Below are 21,802 nucleotides of genomic sequence, written 5' to 3'. Positions count from 1 at the left end.
AACAAAAAAATGTTTTTAATTTGCATTTTATTCTTCTAGTAATTCTTGCTGACTTATTTCTCTGTTTTACATATTCTTTATAAATTCTTCTAGATTTCCTAAGTTTAAATTTTTGCTAAGCACATGTCTTGCTCCTGACAGCTTTAGCAGTCCCTCTATTAAACCATAGGGGTTTAATTTTTTTCTTTATTATTGCTGTTATACTTTGGTACATTTACATTGACACAATTATGGTATTTATCACTAATAATAGTCCATGCTTCTTCTATATTTTTATCTACAAGCAATGCATCCCAGTCCAAATCTAGCATTAATTTTATATTATCTTCATTACATTTGTAATAATTTAGTTTTTCTTGCTGGGGGGGGGGGGAATAATTATAGCCCAAAACTAAAGTCAGCTACAGTGACTCATCAAACAAAGGGTTAAGCAAGTAATCATTTAGCTCAAAGTGATTAAACAAACTTTTAACAAAATTTGCTCAAACACATACAGATACTGAACTTAACTATATGTAGTTGTATTCTCTATAGGCAACAAAATGGTACAAGGTTTTAGTTAATTGAGTATAAGTTTTATGGATGATGTTAAATTTATCAATCCCCACAACACACATTTTTGAAGATTAATAAGTTTCATATGTCTTAGCTTTTCTTCTGATGTAATATACATTAGAAAGAAACAGTTACATAAGTGTGTTTGTGTGAAGTTACACACATCACATCTTGTACCAATGTTGTCTTTGCACACAATAACATTCTTTAAAAATAACACATGTGCAGGACTACACTTCTAAAGGAAAAATATAGGTGCATGCTAGAGGAGTAGTAGAATTAATTAACAGCTGGAGCTTTTCTTCCTCCACACTAGGTATATTATACAGACCCAGGCAGTGCAGCCTCTCCACATATGACCCTTTAACCTTCAGTTCCCAAGATGAATGCTTTAGGAAGTATGATACCGAGAGATGCCTTACGCTTCTTTAGTCATTGTATTTCTAGCATCTTGTATCATTATTATGTTCCTTCTAATGACATTACAATTGCTGTTCAACTAATTAAGACATATATGATAAAATCTGCCTAAGTTGTTAAATTCTAACTCAACAAGGAAAATAGAGTTTTTAGAACTAAAGCTTCTGTCTCACTAGTCTAGTTAAATTCTAAATTTTTTTCTTCAGTATCAGCTTAATACAAATTACAAGTAAGAATTGTTTAATTAATTAAAAACAACAGTGGAGGTTTTAAACTTGAAAGAAACACAATCAATCATAGTTTTCTTTTATAAAAATATGGGTCTTCGTAAGTTCTTGATTAAAAAGTTGGTGTACTATCTCTTCATCCAGGATCCCTCCCTCCCCACTTCCAATGACTTAAATAATCTATCTTTTGACTTCAACGTAATAGTAATAGCCTTTCTACCAAGGCGGCCCAGGATTTAGTCCCAGCCATTACTAGTACCACCTCAAACACAGCCATTCTCATGTCTTATCCTCAAATGACTGCAGTAGATAAAGAGCCAAAATGTAGTATATAAACAAGTTATTAATCAGTACCAATAATAAAAGAAAAGTATTGGTAACTAAGCAATAATCAGAATTACTCAATTAGGCGATTTGTATAAACTACTATTAGTATTACTAAGATATACAACTCGAAAACCTAAAAATAGACAAAGCTAAACATCACTTTAACAGTTATTACCGCTAGTATTAAAGCTATTGTTAAACTTAATGAAGTTAATCATTTACTTTTAATGTAACTTTGCAACACCTCATAGTCGGTCTAACTTACTCTAAATGTAATTTCTAAAGTCTACGCGTTAAAGTTAAACCACACCTCAGCCCTTAGTAATACTTATAGTTCTACTAGTAAGGATGTAATTTCAAAAGCTGGTTAAATTTATTTTGGAAATAAAACTAACCTTGATTTATTAAACTTATTTAAAATAATTCTGAATTTTCAAAGTTACGAGCTAACTTCTTGAAAATAAATACAAAGCATCATGTGATAATTAGCAATTTTTTTTTACTATATGATAGCGACACCTGTTATAAGGATTCATAATAATAGAACATATGAAATTAATTGTATTTTTTTGTAAATAAATAATCACTACATTGAAATTAAAACCTATCTTTTATATCGAATTAATAAGCCTCCATTATTGCCTTTCTCTGTAACCTTCGAGTACCTTAATATTTTATTCATTCAACTCCTAACTTTCTGGTTAAATACGAATTAAGTATTCAAAAACAAAACCAAATTTAGAATGATAATTCAAAATCAGTTTTTAATGTAAAATTTGTTGGAATAATTTACAATCACGAGTAATACAGAAAATAGAGACAAGACTTTTATCACATTGTTACGCCTCTGTTCGGTTGTTAATTTTCTGTAGAAATTCTTTCCCAGAAACTTCAGAGATACGAGTCCTTTCTTAAATAAAACTAGTTTATTCTTTCTCAATACAACTTTGCAATACACTTAATTTCCACAATCACTTTAACTTAAACACACGCTATAATTCACAATGATTCACGCACTTTACTTACGGTCATTACTGCTCACTTGACTCAATTATCTATCTCTATATCTCTCTTCAATCTGCTATCTGCAATTATATCTCCTCTTTATTTGCCAGGCTTATATAGAAAAATAGAGGGCGTCTGGCAAACACTAGATTTGCCAGTAACAGTCATGAGCCTTCTAGAAACTCATGACGTGTTACCAGGGTCACGTGACTTCCGCTGTCGTAACAACATATTAGTATGACGATTAGCGACAAAAAGAGCCATTTCGTGATTGTATCTTGTCAAATAATGTGTTTAAAAAAGTAACGGAAGCGTGCAAAAAATAACTATTCATTAGTTAACGTGAAAATGAAAAAATTAACTAAAAGTCGTTTACCGTTGTCGAATATTTTTTCAGTTAATTAAGTATCACAATCTTTATAATCAGTATTTAGATGACATTGAGTGAATAACGATTTATGTTTAGTTAAATAACTACACAAGATATATAAATTTATATAGATTTATAAATTTAATGATATTTTAATTTACCTGGTATTTTGAGTCTATACCCTTCAATGTTTATGTTTATCCGTATAACCAATCATACGTGTGGCATAGGTATCGGAAGTATGTAATTACAAAACAAAATTGGTAAATGTTTCATATTGTTATGCAATTTCATTTCAACTTTATGCCTATTACTTATGTATTGAATTTGAAAAATATATTATGCTGTTTTCAGTGTATGTATTTGTTGACAGTTTTGTGTTTTAGAAGTTCAGACAACAATAATGGCAATAGGCGTAGCTAAATGAGTAATTTTTCATGCACTTTTAATATTGTTATGGAGTGAATGACTTTTCTAAGCTGGAAGAGCGTTATTATACAACTAATTATATTTGTCGTTAGACATTAATATTAGAAATGAATAAAAAACCCTATAACCCTATTAAGACTTCTTGTACTAACTTGTTTTTCTAACATTATGAACATTAGTATTAGAATTATTGTATTTTTAACACCACATTCTTTATTCATTCCCTTAGGGTTTACCAAGAAGAAAAATTTATAATAATATTTCAACCACACTATGGATATGGTAGACACTCTTCTTCTTCATCATAAAAATACCTTAAAGATTGAATAAACAATGTAGTGTTAAAATAAGCATAATACTAACGTGTTATAACAAATGCGATTAATTATATAACTTTCAACATTGCTAATCTAATGAAATTATACCAATAGCATTATATTAACACGTAAAAATGATGTTTTCCTTTTATATTGCTTTTTTTAACAAGATGTCGATTACAATTTTAGCAACTGTATTCAAGTGTATCACTTCAGTTTCAGTCTGTGATTCAGCATGAATATAATAACATTCAACATAACTTAGATCATTCGTGTATTCTATGTATGCAACCACAGCTGAAGAGACGCAGCCAAGAATTTTGGGGCCTGAGACAAGTCTTTTGATAAAGGTGCCCTCTAATGGTGTTTTTTAGGATTTTTTTATTTGGGGGACGTAAGGAGACAGGAAGTTAGTTTGAGAGGCAGAAAAATTAACACTTTCATTCGGGGAGATTCACAATTTAATTTTTTTAAATATTATATCTCAGACGGGGGGAGGCAGAGTTCTCCAATGGGCTCTATCTTCACTCCCCCCTCTCAATCTAGTGAGCATAATGCATACATGATAACGGTAAATAAAGTATGTCAAGCACGCACATGCAAACCTGTTTGGAGCAAATCATCTACAAGCCATAACAACAAAACGTTTGAAGTTTAAGGTATTATTTGAATGCAGATAAAAGGGTAAAAAATATTTCCAGGACTTAAAAGGACTAATGTATTGTTAATTTAATTTAATAAAATAAATTAAAACCCTTCCAAGCTCGGTCCCGTTTGCCCTCCCTCCCTGACGGCGCCCTTGCATATCTGTGTCCATATAAAGCTCATTCTTCATCTTCTTCACGTAGTAGAAATTATACTGCATAAAATAAACCTGAAATGTAATATTTACATTAGGTAAGCTGCGAATTTGACAGTCCATTGGAAAATCTTTAGTTAAATGATTCTAGCGAGTTATTCAAGTAAATATTAGGTATTTTAATTGCTTCGAGAATTTCAATAAACTACAAAGTTGTATGATTTAAAAACTATAAATAAGTCATCTGTAAATCCTAAAATAACTTAGTTAAAGAAAGAATAATTTTAAAAACTAAAAAAGCAACTCCTGTAAAACTTTACAATTTCATATTCCAAAATTCACTCTAGAAAAGTATCTTGCCATCCCCCAATTTAGGTGGCAAAACTATTCTTCTCAACAGTTTGAAATTTTTTCAATCGTTCTTAATTAAAACTTTGCCAGTGTACTTGATAAAGGTAAAATAACATAATATAACGTTTAGGGACAACAAGGGGTCTATTGGTCCATCTTGGCTGTCCCATCTTCTAAACTAAACTGAAACTATCAAATAAATAAATAAAAATCTTAAATCCAGCCCTTATCATTCATATAGTTATCAAGCTTTCTCTTAAACTCACTTAAATTTACTACCTCCACAACATCCGATGGTAACCTATTCCAGAGACCAAACACCCAATTAGAAAAATAAAACTGTCTTAGCTACCTTGCTAAAAATTTATACTTGTGTCCTTTAGTCCTACTATCCTCGTTAAGTATGAAAAAAAACTATATATCAACACTATCAATTCCCTCGACAACCTTAAATAGCTCAATCAGATCCCCTCTAACTCTTTTCTTTTCGAGAAAAAACAACTTCAGAGAACTTAATATCTCCTCATATGATAACCTCTTCATCCCAGTAACCATTCTATTAACCTTTCTCTGAACCCTTTCTAACAATTCAATGTTCTTTCTAAGGTAAGAAGGCCAAGACTAAATACAATACTCTAAATGTGGTCTAAACAGTGACCTATATAATGAAATTATAAACTCTTTAGACTTGTATTCAATATTTTTGTAGATACAACCTAAAATCCTATTTGCCCTACCACTAGCAACAGCACATTGTTTGGATGGTTTAAGAGACAGATCAATCATTACACCGAGATTCCGTACTTTCATGACACTGTTAAAGTTATTCCCATCAGTTATAATTTAAATTATGATAACCCACATGCATTATCTTGCATTTATTATAATTAAAACCCATCTTCCATTTATTTTCCCAACTCACTAAATAATCTAAATTATTTTGTAAAGCATCAGCATCCTTTTAATTTAGCAACACTCAAGACCTTAGTATCATCAGTAAATTTAAGTAATTTATTGACAATTTATTCATCTATGTTATTGGTTTAAATCAAAAACACCAAAGGTCTTAAGACTGAACCATGAGGTACCCCACTTATGACATTAATCCAGTCTGATTGAACTCCATTTATAACAATCCTCTGCTTTCTTCCATTCAGCCACTCTTCTATCCATTTACCTAACTTATCCCCCACACCTAAAGAGATAATTATTTACAAGCCTTTTATGTGGCACTTTGTCAAAGGCTTTCTGAAAATCCAGATACACCAAATATACACCTTTACCCTCATCTACATAAGCAATAACCTTTTCAAAGAATGTCAAAAGATTTCTAAGGCAAGATTTTCCCTTAGTGAAATCATGTTAACTATTCAATAAAATTCTAAACTTTGTTAAATGACTTTGTAATGCATCTTTTATCAGACTTTCCAAAACTTTTCCCACAAATGATGTAAGACTAATAGGCCTATAATTACTTGGACAATTTTTATTACGTCCCTTGAAAAGAGGAGTGACATTAGCTTATTCCAATCCTTTGGCACCTGCCCACTATTCAGGACTTACTAAAAATAATAGCAATTGGCACACATATCCAATCCTTAACCTCCTTCAAAACCATTGGGGAACTATTATCTGGCCCAGGAGCCTTATCATTTTTTAAATTTCCAAATTTTTTCTTAACAAGCTCAGAATTAATGCAATCATATCGTCCGACCTTGTTTCCATCTGTCAACTGTTCAAGATGAGAAACACTGCTTAAATCTTAATTAATAAAAACTGAACAAAAGCAGAATTTAATAATCCAGCCATCTCATAATAATTAAATACAAGCCTTTCTTTGTTATCCCTCAAGGGCCCTACACCAATCCTAACATTTTGCTTACCCTTAACGTAGTTAAAGAAATCCTTACTGTTAATTTTTGTATTTTCGGCAAACTTTTTTCATTCATCCTTTTTGATGTCCTAATTTCCTGTTTGACCAACTTTCCTGATCTTCTATAATCTTCTAAATCTTCTGTCATACCAGTCAATCTAAATTTCTTAAATTTGTGATGCTTTTCTTTCTATAATGAACATTATTTATCTCGAATGTTTTTTAAATTTATCCTTAAACATTTTGCACATTTGATAAGTGTCTCCAAATAATTCAGCTGCCCAATTCACAACAGATAATTTTTGTCGCATCCCTTCAAAATTTGCTTTTTAAAAATTGTAACCAAAACATCATTATTACTGATCTCCATATGCAGCAAAACATCGAAACTAATAGAGCAATGATTACTTGTACCCAGATGTTCCCCAATTTCCACTCTTTCAACAATTTCTATATTAGAATATCTAAAACAACATTGTTTCTAGTTTAACGTGATTTAGTTATTTCTCATTTCTTTGCAAAAAAGTTAACTTAAATGTTACTTCAGAAAAACAATATTCGGCATTTTTATAACCACAAGTCAGGAGAACTGGAAATTACTGTTTTAAACTTGGACCGGGCGTAGCTTAGCATGTCTAGCTGTAGAGGAGAAGATTCGAAGTTGGCGTCATCCTGCTACTGAACGCACTCTGTACTTTTAGTTATGTCGCAGTACAAAAGTGAAAGTCAGTCCATTTATTTCTTTCAAAGCACGTGTGTTGCGGGTGCTGTTGAGGAGAAGCCTTTTCTGCTAATTAGTCCAAATTAAACTTAAAAACGCCAAGCTTATATCTGTAATAAAAACAAACATTTCGTAAATTATTAAATGAAATTTACAAAAAACAACAACAACAATAAAAGTATAAACAAATAGCCATTCCTTCTATAAATTTCATCTTTATATTAATATTCTATAATATTAACATTTTTGTTTTAAAAAATGGTTAACTAGGTCTTAGTTTTAGTTTTTAAATTTAATTTTTGGTTTGGGCTCATTCTCAGTTTGAAGGATATGAGGTACTCAAGTAAAGTACTCAACTTTGTCTTTCACTGGAGTCCATAGCATGTTTGTTCACCATTGGTTATCCGAATTATCCTGCGAGAAATATAACATTGTTGTGAGAGATATAGTTGTTTTTTGTTGTTGTTGTTTTTCTTTTGACGAATCTACTGAAAAGTAAGGGCTGCCACGCATTTACATTGTGAACACATGAGGACCCTACTGAACGTAGAAACGTGTGCAAATTTGTCTTTGTTAAATGCTTGCTTCGGGAGAGTAAAATTAAAACTGAAAAGGTTTTGTAGACTCCACTTAGAGAGCTTTCGCGGAGTTTAGTCGATTTTACTTTATTTTAACTTTTGATTTTACATTAATGGACAGAATCAGTGAGCTAGCTTAACGTGACTTTGATTTTTAATACAGACCATGCCTTCCGAGAAAGGTAGGGTATAATTTTTAGTAAAATTCAAGTTAAGTTTGGATTTTATTTTAATTTCATTCAAGGGTAACTTTGAAGTTTTAAGGAGAGGGGGAAGGCATACCGAGCTGGTAAAATATTTTTAATAAAATTTTCACTGCACTTATCAGTGTAATACATATCAACGAGGCTCACTTCCTGAATTCGTTTGTATTCTATTGTGTTTTGGTTTTTATGCCAATAAAAATTTTTGTGACATGCGCATTTGTGTCCCAACTCTCTTTCTGTTCGACGAACTCGGTTCGAATTCCGGAAGAAACGCGTTCAGTAGTTTTGTATCCTTTCGGGCCCTAACTGACTGTTCTGACTCTAAGGCAAATGAGCTGGAAAATTTGTTAGTTTGATTAATTTCACGCAAAGCTACTGGAGGGCTATCTGTGCTAGCCATCCCTGATTTTGAAGTGATTAACTAGAGGAAAGGCAGCTAGCTAGTCATTACCTCTCCCCGCCAACTCTTTAGCTACACTTTACCAACGAATAGTGGTACTGACCGTCACATTATAACAATTCCATGGCTGACAGGGGCGAGCATATTCTAACGGGATTCGAATTCGCGACCCTCAGATTATGAGCGCCCTGACCAGTAGGCCAAAGATACCATATCAGTAAAAGCCTATTACCCGTGAGATCATCGCTATATTACATATATTTATTAATATTTAATTATATTGTGATAACGATTACAAAATATCTATAACAATACACATACGTTATAGTATTTATTTATTATTGCTACACCAATTCAAAATTAAAAAAGAAAGCGACTGTTTAGAAACTATAGAAATTATCAAAGCAAACAATCTCTCACTAAACTGTCTAATGGTCTTAGCAACATCAGCCGTATTTGACAAGGTCTATTCACCGTTCATACACTTGACCAGACTTAACTTTTACCCATATCCTGTCACTTGCTGACACCGTTTCTGTCACATTTAATCCTTGTGTCTTTTGTCTTTGTAACTATATATAAACCAGGTATTGCTTAGTACTGATCATACATGAAGAATACAGACCATGTTCTGTGGAAACACGTAGTATGTTCTACCATCAATGAAAATGTTTACTTATGTTTATAAATCGTTATTTGCGTACCTATTATTTGTTTTATAGAATTAGTAATACAGTTTCATAGAATGTACAATTTTCACTCTCTTGTCTACATCACTCTTATGAAAAATCTTAAATAAAGTGTACACACTTTTGCGTTTTCAAGCAAATATCTAAGCCAATTAAATAAATTGTCGCCTCTATTTTACGTCGCCTTGATGAAGAGTAATTACAATAATCTTAAATTAACTAATATGGTGATACGATATAGTCAGTGGCCTTGGTGAAGAAAGCGAACGATAATTGGAGAAAAGCACTCTGTGATATTGCGAGTCTGCTGAATATCTTCAAAACTAAATATTGTCTTAGTATTTAACTTTTAAGATATATCCTATAACGAATTATTGCAATAAAAAATAAACCATTTTACAGAGCGACTGTCCTCAATCCATATTTAAAGAGTTTCCTTCAGATGGTCTGTAGAAAGGTTTGCGTAATTATGGAAAGAAAGCAACAACAAGGTGCGTACACCCCTTTGGTTTCCGCCATAATAAAAATATAATAATCAGGTGGTTTGGAAACAAAAAAAGGTTGTGAAACACTGATTTTGATCTATAGAACCCCTCCTCTACTTGTTGTACATTTGAATTGAAATTAAATACGACGCCGATTATTACCGAACGGTATGAAGATGGCACCAAAAGATGTAGACAAGATCATCAAGCTGGTAGAACAGTATATGGAAGCTCATGGAGGTAGTATAACTGGAAAGTCCAAAAATATCCAGTTGAATTTGAAACCAGTAATGGCTGACCAGAATCAGTAGTTTACCAAAGGTGACAGGATGTTAATAAACAGAAGGGAGAAGAGATGCTATGTTTGTTATAAAATGGGGCACTTTGCAAAAGATGCAAGTCCATTACCAGCAAACAACAGCAGAAACTTCAACCTAAGGCAGCTGGAACCATTTACAAAGACAGTGCTAGTAAGAAACAAGGAAAGAGTGACTGGCACTATGGATGGTGCTGCCAAAAGAAAGAGAATCAAGACTACTTGTCAAATTCGATACAAGAAAGCATGATTGATCAGTGCACGACAAATGGTCGGCTCAAATTAGCAAACGGATCAACAGTGCCAATAATGATGGGAGCATGTGACAAATATCAAGAGGTACCAACAAATAATAATATGCCAATATGTGAAGGCTATATTGGGGACAAGAATGTAAAAGTTCTACGAGACACTGGGTGCAGTAGTGCAGCAGTGAGAACCAGTTTAGTATCCAATGATCAGATGACAGGCAAGGTATGTTTGTATGTGCTAATTAATGGAATAGTGAGAAAATTTCTCATAGCAAAAATAAAGGTGGATACTCCATATTATGCAGGAGACCTTGAGGCCATATGTATCAAGGAACCAATACACGACTTGATGATAGGAAACATACCAGGTAGTAGAAACTTTGAGGAACTAGACAGAAAGAAGATTGATGAAGTATCTGCAGTCACTACCAGAGCTCAAGAAAAGAAGAGCAAACAATACATCAAGCTCCTGCAAGTGTAAAAAGGCAATATCCAGAATTTAAGTTTGCAGGAATTGAAGGAAGCACAGAAGAAAGACCCTTCACTGCAGAAACTTTGGGACAATGTCCAGAAGAAAGGCGAGCACAAAAGAAAGGGGAAAGATACTTATAGAATAGAGGACTGGAAGGGAGTTCTATATCGAATCTATCAAGGCAGTTATACTGGAGAAGTTAAACAGATCATAGTGCCAACAGAATACCGAACTCAAGTGATGAAGTTGGCTCATGAATCAATTGTGGGAGGACACCAAGGAACAAAGGAAATGGCAGACAGAATCACCAGTAACTTCCATTGGCCGGGAGTCATTGGAGGTGTGAGTAGATTCTGCAGGTCATGTGACATCTGCTAAAGGACAATACCTAAAGGGAAGGTAGCCAAAATGCCATTGAGGGAGATGCATCTCATAAAAGAGCCATTCAGCAGAGCAGCTGTGGACTTGATCAGGCCACTAACACCTGTGTCTGACAAGGGCAACTGGTATGTTCTGACAGTAGTCGACTATGCGACACATTATCTGGAAGCACTAGCACTGGTGAAGATAGAGAGAGAGAGAGAGTAGCAGAAGCCCTCCTGGAGATATTTTGCAGAGTTGGCTTTCTGAGAGAAATCTTGAGTGATAGAGGGACCTAGTTTACTTCAGAACTGATGCAAAAAGTGTGCAGAATCATCAGTACTCGGCAATTGTTTACCACCATGTACAATCCTAAATGTAATGGACTTTGCAAGAGAGTAAATGGAGTTGTAAAGAGTATGCTAAAGAAGATGTGCCAAGAGAAACCGCATGACTGGGACAGGTACTTGCAGGCAGTATTATGCGCTTATCGAGAAATCCCACAAGCAAGTACAGAATTTTTACCCTTCATTTATATTGTCATTTATATGACAAGAAGGCCAAGGATCAACATTTTATGGTTGGACAAAAGGTCTTAGTTCTGCTACCCACAAACCACAACAAACTCACCCTGCAATGGAAAGGACCTTTAGAAGTACAGGAAGTACTCAACAGAACGTACTACAAGGTAAATATGAATGGGAGATCAAGATCTACCATGCCAATCTGTTGAAGAAGTATTTTGGGAGAGAATAAGACCTAATGGGTGCAGCTATTGAAACAGAGATGGATGTTGCAGGTCTGGCCATCATAGATGCAGAATCAAAAGACAGTGACTTTGTTGTAGAAGATGAGGACCTACTAAACCTAAGACCACTAGATGGAGATGAAACATACAAAGATGTAAACATCAGTGAAGAACAGACGGGCAAGCAAACTGATGAGTTACAAGACCTACTGTGTGCCAGTACGCAGATATCTTCATGGATAAACCAGGAAAGACAAACATTGTGCAAACCAAGATTGAGACCACAACCAGGGATCCAGTCAAAGTGAAGCCCTATCAGATGCTTTATTCAATGACAGATCTGATATAGCGGGAAGTTGAGACAATGTTGGAAGCTGGAATAATCGAGCTTTCAAATTCAGCCCACTGTTCACCAGTTGTAATCGTGAAAAAGATGGATGGATCAAACCATTTCTGCATAGACTTCCGGAAGCTGAACCTCGTGACAAAGTTCGACTCTGAACTTATGGGCAACCCAAAGGTCATCATGACAAAACTAGATGGGGCCAGGTTCATTTCAAAGATCGACCTCAGTAAAGGTTATTGGCAAATCCCGATGGAGATGGGATCTAAAAAGAAGACATCATTTGTGACATCAGATGGATGTTACCAATTTAAGTGGATGCCATTTGGGTTAGTCAATTCAGGAGCTACATTCAAGCACATGAGGAGGAGGATTCTGCACAACAGCACCAACATTGAGCACTATATGGATGACATTCTGACACACACTGAAAGATGGGAAGACCATCTGAAGAGATTTAGACAAGTGTTCCAGCGAGTGAGGGCAGCAGGCCTCACCATCAGAACATTCAAGTGATACATCGGATATTCTTTGCTGGAGTTTGTTGAGCATACAGTGGGGATGGGCCAACAGACAGCCATGGAAAAGGAAAAATAATCCACATACAAGATACACCAGCTCCAATGACCAAGCAGCAAGTAAGATCCTTTCTGGGGTTAGTGGGATACTACAGGAAATTCATCCCAAATTATGCTGAAATTACTGCACCATTTACTGACCTGACCAAGAAAGGCTTGCCCAACAAGGTGAAGTGGGAACAACCACACCAGGTGGCATTCCAGAAGTTAAAGAACATGTTGGGAATCTCACTAATTTTTAGAATGTCAGACTTCAACAAACCATTCATTGTTCAGGCTGATGCTTCAGACATTGTAATTAGGGCAGTACGTTTACAAGAACATGAAGATGGACTGTTTTCAGTAACATATATAAGTAAAAAGCTGTTAAATAGTGAGAAGAACAACTCCATGATTGAACGAGATTGTCTGGCCATAATATTTGCCATTCAGAAATTTTAGAACTATCTATATGGGAAGGAGTTCATCATCCAGACAGACAAGCAACCACTTGCATTCGTTCAGAGGTGCAAGATCGACAGTGCGAGGATCATGAGGTGAGAATTGTACCTTCAGAACTACATTGAAGCTATCAAAGGGACTGCAAATGTTGGAGCAGACAGTATGAGCAGACTTGTGTATGGACTAAGAATAGTCTTTGTATATAGTAATAAAAAATATTGTAAATATTTTATCTTGAAGAGGGGATTATGTCATAATATAAAAGACTCTTTGGTTTAGATATTAGTGATTCATTTATTTTTGTGAGTGAATATTTTATTATTGTTTATTATAATAAGAGTTAAAAGTAGAAGATTATAGGAAGTTTTGTTAATAATTCATTGACGTCGCGAATATAGAAGGCGGATAGACGATTAAGTGATAAAGATATAAACAGAGTGAGACGAGCTGGAAGCAGCAGCATAATACCAAAAGAGAATAAAATTGGTGTGAAGTTAACTACCGTTGAAGTGATAGGCCTAACGTTTAATATGTTAGAGTGAAACTAACAGTAGAAAAGAACATCAGAAAAATAATTTTATTCCGTCAAAGCGTGGTTCTAAAGTAATTGAATCAGCCTGAGTGCACTTTGACAAAGGATCTTCAAAAGAAAGAAAACCAAACGATTACAATAACTCGCGCCACAATTGTAAGTGAATCACAGAGAATACTAGTGTGATAGAAATAGAGAAGATAGTTCGGCTTGTCAACTGAAAATTCTAAAGTAATTGAATAGGCCTAAGTGGATATTTGACAAGAAGGAGAGAACTACATATATAGTATTTATGATATGTCTATAATATCTATAGTGTTGAAGAATTTATTGTACATATGTTAACTTGTTCTGAATATATATATTATTTTGAAAACAGGTGAAGTGTGTGCTGTTTATTCATCGTTGAATTTATCGTTAACAAGTCACAGACACCTACTGTATAAAAAATCCTAAGCCCAACAACAACATAGTATATATTTATACCACTTAGAAATATAACTAAAAGCCTTTAAATTCTGACAATTGGAGAAGAATTATATATTAAATTCTGACAAAGGCTCATCTGTACAATTTGGATAAGAAAACAATGAAAAACGGTTAGGTCTGTTAAAATGGTGATGTGTAAATAATAGCCGTGAAGTTTTAGTCTTTGTTAACTTACCATATAATATACTATACTAATTTAGGTGACTCAGTGATAATATGGTATTTTGCTTGATTTTTTTAAATTCTGTATTAGAGAGTGAGCCAACAGTTTAAGGATTATATCAGAAATTTGCTTTCTTTCAACCAAAAGTAAAATTGAAAGTATGTGACGTACAAGCTTAATATATTATTTGATTTACCGCTCCCTTTGCTGTGGACTAAAAATTTTCAGCAGATCTATGGACATTGAACCAACAAATACATTAGGCCTCTTATAAAAGATTTGTATAAAATATTTATGGGATTTTTGAGTCCTTTGTAACTCACCATATAGTAACATAATTTAATTTTAATGTGTGAATAATATAACATAGTGCCTAATTTGTTATTGTGTTTAATATAGCAGATAAAATGATAAACGATTGTATTACAAGTTTATTTTATTTTCACGACAAGTAAAACTTCAAATTTAATCTCTGATCTTCAGGCCTGTTGCATTTTGTTTATTCGCTACACCTTCTGCTGTGAACTGCAGTTTTGCATATTCAGGCTTCATCTCCACAGCTTGGGTCAACAAACCAACGAAATATAGTTAAGCTTCTAATAATTATGACGTTTATCTAATATTTAAGTCATTCTTAATATCTTTAACTATTACTTTTCGATATCATACCCAAACAAACACTTCAATGATTCTATATGTTATAAATTTTTCTTTTTCACCAACGGTAACATATAAAATATCACTTGTATCTGAATGTATTTTCAATTTTACCATTGGGGAAATGTAAATAAATCAGCGATATAATCATTAAACAGTTAGGCGCAATATCTTAATTTATTCATACGACTAAATTAATTAAGGTTTATAGACGGCGAGATAAAATGGAGTCAAAAACCCCACAAATATTATATACTCATCTGCCTTACATGAGGTCTTACCGAATTTATTTAGTTTGATAACATAACTTGTATGCCCCCCAGTGGTATGTCTGCGAACTTACAAGGCTAGAAACCGGGTTTCGATACCCGTAGTGGGCAGAGCACAGATAGTCCATTGTGTAGCTTTGTGCTTAATTACAAACAAAGATTATCACAGCTTGTATAGGACTAAGGATTTACTTAAATGGCTGAGCTGCAGTTTCGCCTATTTAAGGCTCATTACCACAGCTTGAGTAATTAAACAAATACAATTAGGTCTCGTATAAAGAAGATGAGGGTATAATATTTCATGGAATTTTTAGTCCTTTGTAAGTAAACGTATATAATCTAAATTAATTTAGTTGTGTCAGTAATAGTACGATATTGCGCCCAATTTATTAGTCTGTATTAAAATATGGACCAAGTTTTTAATGATTATATTACAGATTTATTCTTCTTCACCAAAAGCACAATTTAAAATGTAATCAGATACACTCTCTCATTTGCCACTCCTTCTGCTGTGGACTGCAGTTTCTCTTTATAAAAGGCCTATGCCTATTTTTATTATTATTTTGATGACACACGTAGTATAGGCCTAAGGCATTCCTTAATTGGTTGTACCGCCAGCTGTGGAGAGCATTTTCGCATGTTTAATAAACACTAATTTGGTATATTTGTACTTCAGTAACACTGGCTATCGTTAGGTGGCTCCATCTGTTAATAAAACTATATTGTTAATTGAACACTTACGTTATGAAATAATGGTTAATTACTCATTCATTCCTTAGAGAATGTGGCTTTTCTCTGGATTTTAAATTAGGGCGTTTACACTATGTACAACAATTTTATAAACGCATGTATAAAATACACAAATGTATGTTTCTGATTTGCTAATGCAACGCTGCGTTATAAAATACTTTGTCTCCCAGTGGTACGGCGTTCAGTTTAAAGGCTTGTGACGCTAAAAACCGGGATTTGATTCTTTGTGTTGGACAGAGAACAGATGGCCCATTGTGTAGCTTTGTGCTTAATAGCAAAACAATGAAATGTTTTTATAATATGACGTGACTCACCTCATTCAATTCATAATACTTCAACAAGAAACATCTGAGGAAAACAGAATACCAAATAAATAATCCAAAATACTGTTTAGGGAAAAATGAACTATTTCGTCACATTATAATAGTAGAAGCAGTTAACTATGAATCACCTGTCAATTGTCTCATGGGTACGATGACCGTCTATGATTTAAATATCATCATGCTTCGTGTTTTATCAATATTGTGAGAAGCTTCAAATATGAAAACATTTGCTACCAATAAAACGAATTTATGAGTAACTGATCTAGATATAATATGGATCTGTAATTAGGATTTTAATAACACGTTTATCACAAGATAAGAAAAAAGTAGTTATTTCTACATATTTTTCAAGAATGAGCAACGCTTTACTCTCTTTTGTTTTTGTTTTATATTCACAAATAATATATACAAAAATCAATACTGGTTTAATAGTTAATGATCTATAACTTCTAAGGTATAAATCTGAATTTTGTACAAAATCTAATTCAACATACATTGCTCTAACGCAACACACACAGTTTGAATTCATCATACACTAGAAGAGACCACAGAGGAGGAGTATTATACCCAACATCTATTAAACCTCGTCTAATACAAAATGGTGTAAAATTTCACTGATCAATCTTTGGGCTTGTTACTTTGATTTAGAACGATTAAACAGCTATTTGGATAACCCGCACAATATTCTTTACTAATAGTATTAAACTTTGTAACAATAAGTGTATATCTGAGAAGCCCAATTTAAGTATTTTGTATAAAAAATTTGTTTCTGGTAATTACAACACTAGTTATGTTGTATATTTTTAATGTGGTTAATGGCATTTAAGAAATAAATAAATTCTTACAAGCTTCATTCTCTTTTACTGACTCAACAAAATTTCAATGTGCCCACAAAAGGCACTAAAACTAATCTTTAGAGTTATAATTATTTGATTTGAATTTTTCTTTTTTTTTTCAAATTTTATTTAAAAAGAAGAAAACATATAAGCTGCTTTAGATAACAGAACAATAATAATTGAAAAACGAAATGTCAAATACTTGTAACATGATCTATATCCCAGAAAGTAGGGGTTTATTCAGTCGTTTACAAATTAATATTTCGCACCAAGCGATTTCCATGGTATGGTCTTCAATAAATCACTTCATTCATTGTTCGTAAGAAAATCAAAAATGAAACAAATTTACGATGTTTTTACCGATATCGTGCAAATCGTGTTACATTTTATGAAAATTTAGGTTACATTCTGTAAAGTTACAACTTCACTCAAGCAATATACCTAATTTTTTTTATAGGTATTTTAAGTTTTATTGTTAACACAGTCAGTTCATTGTGTCATTTCAAGTCAAAGTAAATCACAATGGCTAATTGATAAATGGTAAAAATGGTAATATTTGACACTTTACCTTAGAGATACAAATGGAAACATATGTAAGTCAGGCATCAGAATAATATGTGAAAACCAGAGATGATCAAGAAAAAAATAATGAAAGGCGTGTAATACAATTAATTGTATTTACTCGGAAGACAATGTTTTTATTATTGATTTGTAATGGACTACAGTACTTTTTTAGTGAAACACACCGCTATTGCATAGAGCGGAAACTAAGACAAAAATGACCAGTAGAATCTGAATGATTTACAAGCCCGGTACGAGTAACTGTTCGAAATCTGGATTAAACTATTCTTGTCAATGAAAAATGAACGTTGTGGTTAAGTTATATCAAGACAGCGTTCGCCAATCCAAATTCATACAATCTGATGTAGTATTACTGTAACAGTACTTCATTGATATATATATATATATATATTGAAAAGCAATACCTCAAAAATTTGGCACTGGAAATAACATTTAACATTGCAATGTCACTTATCTGTCACTAATGTTGAAATAATGTCTTAAAATTTTGTTTATCACGTGTGTACATAACATTGAAAACTTTGTATTTTCATCGCATTTTGGTAAAAACTATTATTATTATTACTGTCTATCCAATAACACAACTTTTAATACTTTTTTAAAAATAAAACTTCAAACAGTTTTCAGTATTGATTTCACAAACAACTTTGTAAAATATTCGAAAAAAGAATCCTATAACTTGTGTGCAACTAAAAGAAACGGAGAAACTCAATGTTGCATATAGCTGTATGACATACAGAGCCACAAGCTTTGGAGGAAGGCTTGGATATATCGAAGATAGATGTATAATGTCACGAAAGAATACAATTTTTATTTTGCTCTTTTTTTCTGTCATCATTCGATGCTCTAGTTAAGGGAAGAGTACGAGTTCTCTGACGAGCCACAGCAAGGGCATCATTGCTGACGTAGGAAATCCTTACGCCCCCGTAAGCTCTTCTCGGTGGTAGTTCGTAGGGGTAGTCGTCAGAACTTGAACTTGAACATGTGCTGCAACAGTCTTCATCGTCTTGTTTAACAATTCGCGAATTAAGAAACTTATCCACAACTTTACTCTCAATTCCCCTGTCGTGTGCGTTAGATATACCTCCCGGGGTTTGTGAATGGGAGAGCTTTCTTGCACTGTGATTTAAATCGTCTCGAAAGCTTTCCCCCGAAGAAGGGTGACCCCCGTAACTTCTACTGCGAGGAATGGCACCGCGGGAAGACGAATGTTTGGCAGGCCTGCCACTAGAGGGCAGAGCTTTCGCAGGAACTTTATGGGATGATGGCGGAGTCTCCAGACTGGATGAAGAACTAGAATCACTTCCAGGTTCAGCTCGACAACTGGTATGTCGCGACCTGGCTCCGGCATTGGAGTCTGTACCGCCGCTAGGAGGTCGATCTTTAATAATTTCAGGGTCAAAATGGACACATAATTGTCTAGAGGAAGATCCACTATTGGAACTAACTCGACCTCCAGAATATAGTTCTGGAGATTTCTCTTTCACCTGACTACATTTTTCTGATACATCACGCACTGTTGGCGGAGTCAGTGGTGGTGTCTCCTGCGCCGATGTACTGGCGTCTCGCGTGAGATCTGGCATAGAGAAGTGGGCCCCAGAGAGACGTTGTTGATGTTTCTGGACCACAGATAACTGTCGTCTCTGTTGACGATGTTGGATTTCTTGAACCACCTCCACAAACACCTCAGCATTTGCCATCAGGGCGTCTAGTGTAAAGTCCGATAGATTCAGCGGTTCCCTAGTTCGGCCATTACCACTACTCGTTCCATACATAGTGCTGCACCCTCGGGGGCTGCTACTGCTTATTTCCTCCACGATACTGATTTCTCCGGCAGCATTTGTTTGAGCTCTCCAAATGTTTTCTACCTTTTCAGTTTGCTCCGAGCGAAGAGAGCTATGATCCGAGATACTGTCCTGGTATGGAAGAGAAAAGGTTCCAGACTTGCGGCTTAAGGAAGGGCTCTGGCTCGGACTTTGTTTCACACTTTGCTCACGAGATGATGTCACTGGGCTTTCTCTTGAACTTGATTTAGGCGTTGGTAGTTCGCCTGATAACGGATGAACAACAATCAAATTTTAGGAAAAACAGTGCGCACAAAAGTATATTCACACTACATTTGTTATCAATAAAAGAAAGAGCAAAAATATCAGTAAAATTTTACTAATTTTCAATCCAACAGTTGATAATAATTTTAATCCAAAAGTTGATAATAATTTTAATCCAAAAGTTGATAATATCATTTTGCATATATTTCTATTATTGCTGAAAATAATTTTTGCCGAAACAGATAAAATAAAAGTTACAACATAACTTTTAAACTTTGGCAAGTTCGTCCCGATAATGTAGTTTTTTAACTGTTAGTCTTAACATCTTGATAGTACTAGAAGGACATTTCCGCAAAGACTTGAACTGAAATTAAGTTCCTAATAACAGAGAGAAGCTTTTAAATGTAATTTCTATAAAAACAGCATCTAGTTTTCATTCGAATTGACGTTGATCATTTTTTTTTTGCTACAGATTGAAAAATATGACCATGAATGTAACACCTATAGTAAGAAGTGGCTGTACACAAACATAAAGATACATAATGGGCTATCTGTGCCGTGCCCACCACGGGTTTCTAGGTTAATAATAAAGTAGACGGGACAATTCATAAGCCTACACACAATATTTTTACAAATACAAACATAATGTATTTTGAAGGGGTTCATCTATCTTACAATGCAGACATTGTTTTAGTTATATTTTCAAATTAAAAAAGTTATATATTTGTTTCTTATGGATTTTATATAATTATTATTTTTTAATCATATTTTTAAAAACTGTTTCCTGTCTTTTTTTTTCACTTAGACTGTTTGAGAAGAAGCACATACTCTGTGAAAGAACCACGAATCATCTCAAGAAACTAAAGGGTCATTGTAACACTTTTATTTCTTCTGACTGTTATATAATAGTCGTTTGAGAAGGCACATTCATATATTTCAAAATACATGAATTATAGGCATCACAATACTGTTTTTTTTTTAATCAGTAACGACATCTATAATTAATTAGCATTTATGTACTACATTTAAATGGAATTAATGTAACAAATAGCCGAGCGTGGTAGAGTGGTTAATGTGCTGAGCAGCTGATCTGAAGATCTAAGAATTGAGCCGAATTATATCACTGAACATGATCTGTGAGGGTATAACCGTGACAGTCAATTCCTCTATTCAGTTAACTTAACCACAACTTTACTTTCAATTCTGTGGCAATGTGTTAGATTTAACTCCCGGGGTCTGAGAATGGAAGAGCATTTCTATATTGCACTTCAAATCGTTTCAAAAGCCCCCCCCCCCATAACTTCTACTGCGAGGAATGGCACCGCAGGAAGTCGAACATTTAGCAGATCTGCCACTAGAGGGCAGAGCTTTAAACAAGAACTCTATGGGATGAAGTCGAGTCTCCAGACTGAATGAAGAACCAGAATCACTTCCAGGTTCAGCTCGACAACTGGCATGTCGCGACCTGGCTCCAACACTGGAGTCTGTATCGCCGCTAGAGGGGCGGATCATTGATAATTTCAGGGTCAAAAGGGACACATAATTGTACAGAGTAAGATCCATTATTGGAACTAACTAGAGCTCCGGAATACGTCTCTGGAGATTTCTCTTTCATTGGACTGAGAATTATTTAATTTAATTGTAATATACATTGTACTATCTGTAATCTATCAGGTATGATTGTATATGGCAAATTTCATTAATGCAAACTCATAAGTTCACAAGTAATGAAACACGGTTGAGTCATTCATTTCCTACCGTATTGTCTCTGGTTCGAATGGTGTCTTAGAAATATCTGAAAACCAAGTGATTGTTGCTTTTGGTCAATTAATGAAAAACAACATAAGTTAAGTCTGCTGAATAAATGCTCTTACATTCATATCAAAGCACGA

The 21,802-nt window shown here is 34.0% G+C and overlaps 2 protein-coding genes across 3 annotated transcripts in view; both read right to left on the bottom strand.

Annotated features, from left to right (window-relative positions):
- The window catches only part of LOC106470336 (transmembrane protein 243-like), an 18,175-nt gene extending 16,176 nt beyond the window's left edge, over nucleotides 1-1,999 (bottom strand). The window contains exon 1 of one of the 2 annotated variants that reach the window (XM_013930887.2): nucleotides 1,925-1,999. The gene's annotated coding sequence lies outside the window, so the exon portion shown is untranslated. Of the gene's footprint in view, nucleotides 1-1,751; nucleotides 1,814-1,924 lie in introns of those variants that run through there. The other variant, XM_022398953.1, reaches the window with a different exon arrangement.
- A 14,871-nt stretch (nucleotides 2,000-16,870) lies between these two features.
- Nucleotides 16,871-21,802, bottom strand: part of LOC106470335 (protein prickle-like) — a 63,460-nt gene continuing 58,528 nt past the window's right edge. The window contains exon 5 of the mRNA XM_013930886.2: nucleotides 16,871-19,912. Coding sequence (XP_013786340.2) covers nucleotides 18,654-19,912 — 1,259 coding nt within the window. The 3' untranslated portion in view covers nucleotides 16,871-18,653. The remainder of the gene's footprint in view (nucleotides 19,913-21,802) is intronic.

This window comes from Limulus polyphemus, unplaced genomic scaffold (genome assembly GCF_000517525.1).
Source record: "Limulus polyphemus unplaced genomic scaffold, Limulus_polyphemus-2.1.2 Scaffold3952, whole genome shotgun sequence".
Taxonomy (NCBI): domain Eukaryota; kingdom Metazoa; phylum Arthropoda; class Merostomata; order Xiphosura; family Limulidae; genus Limulus; species Limulus polyphemus.
The sequence above is the reverse complement of the archived record's forward strand: the minus strand, read 5'-3'. Positions and strand labels throughout refer to the sequence as shown.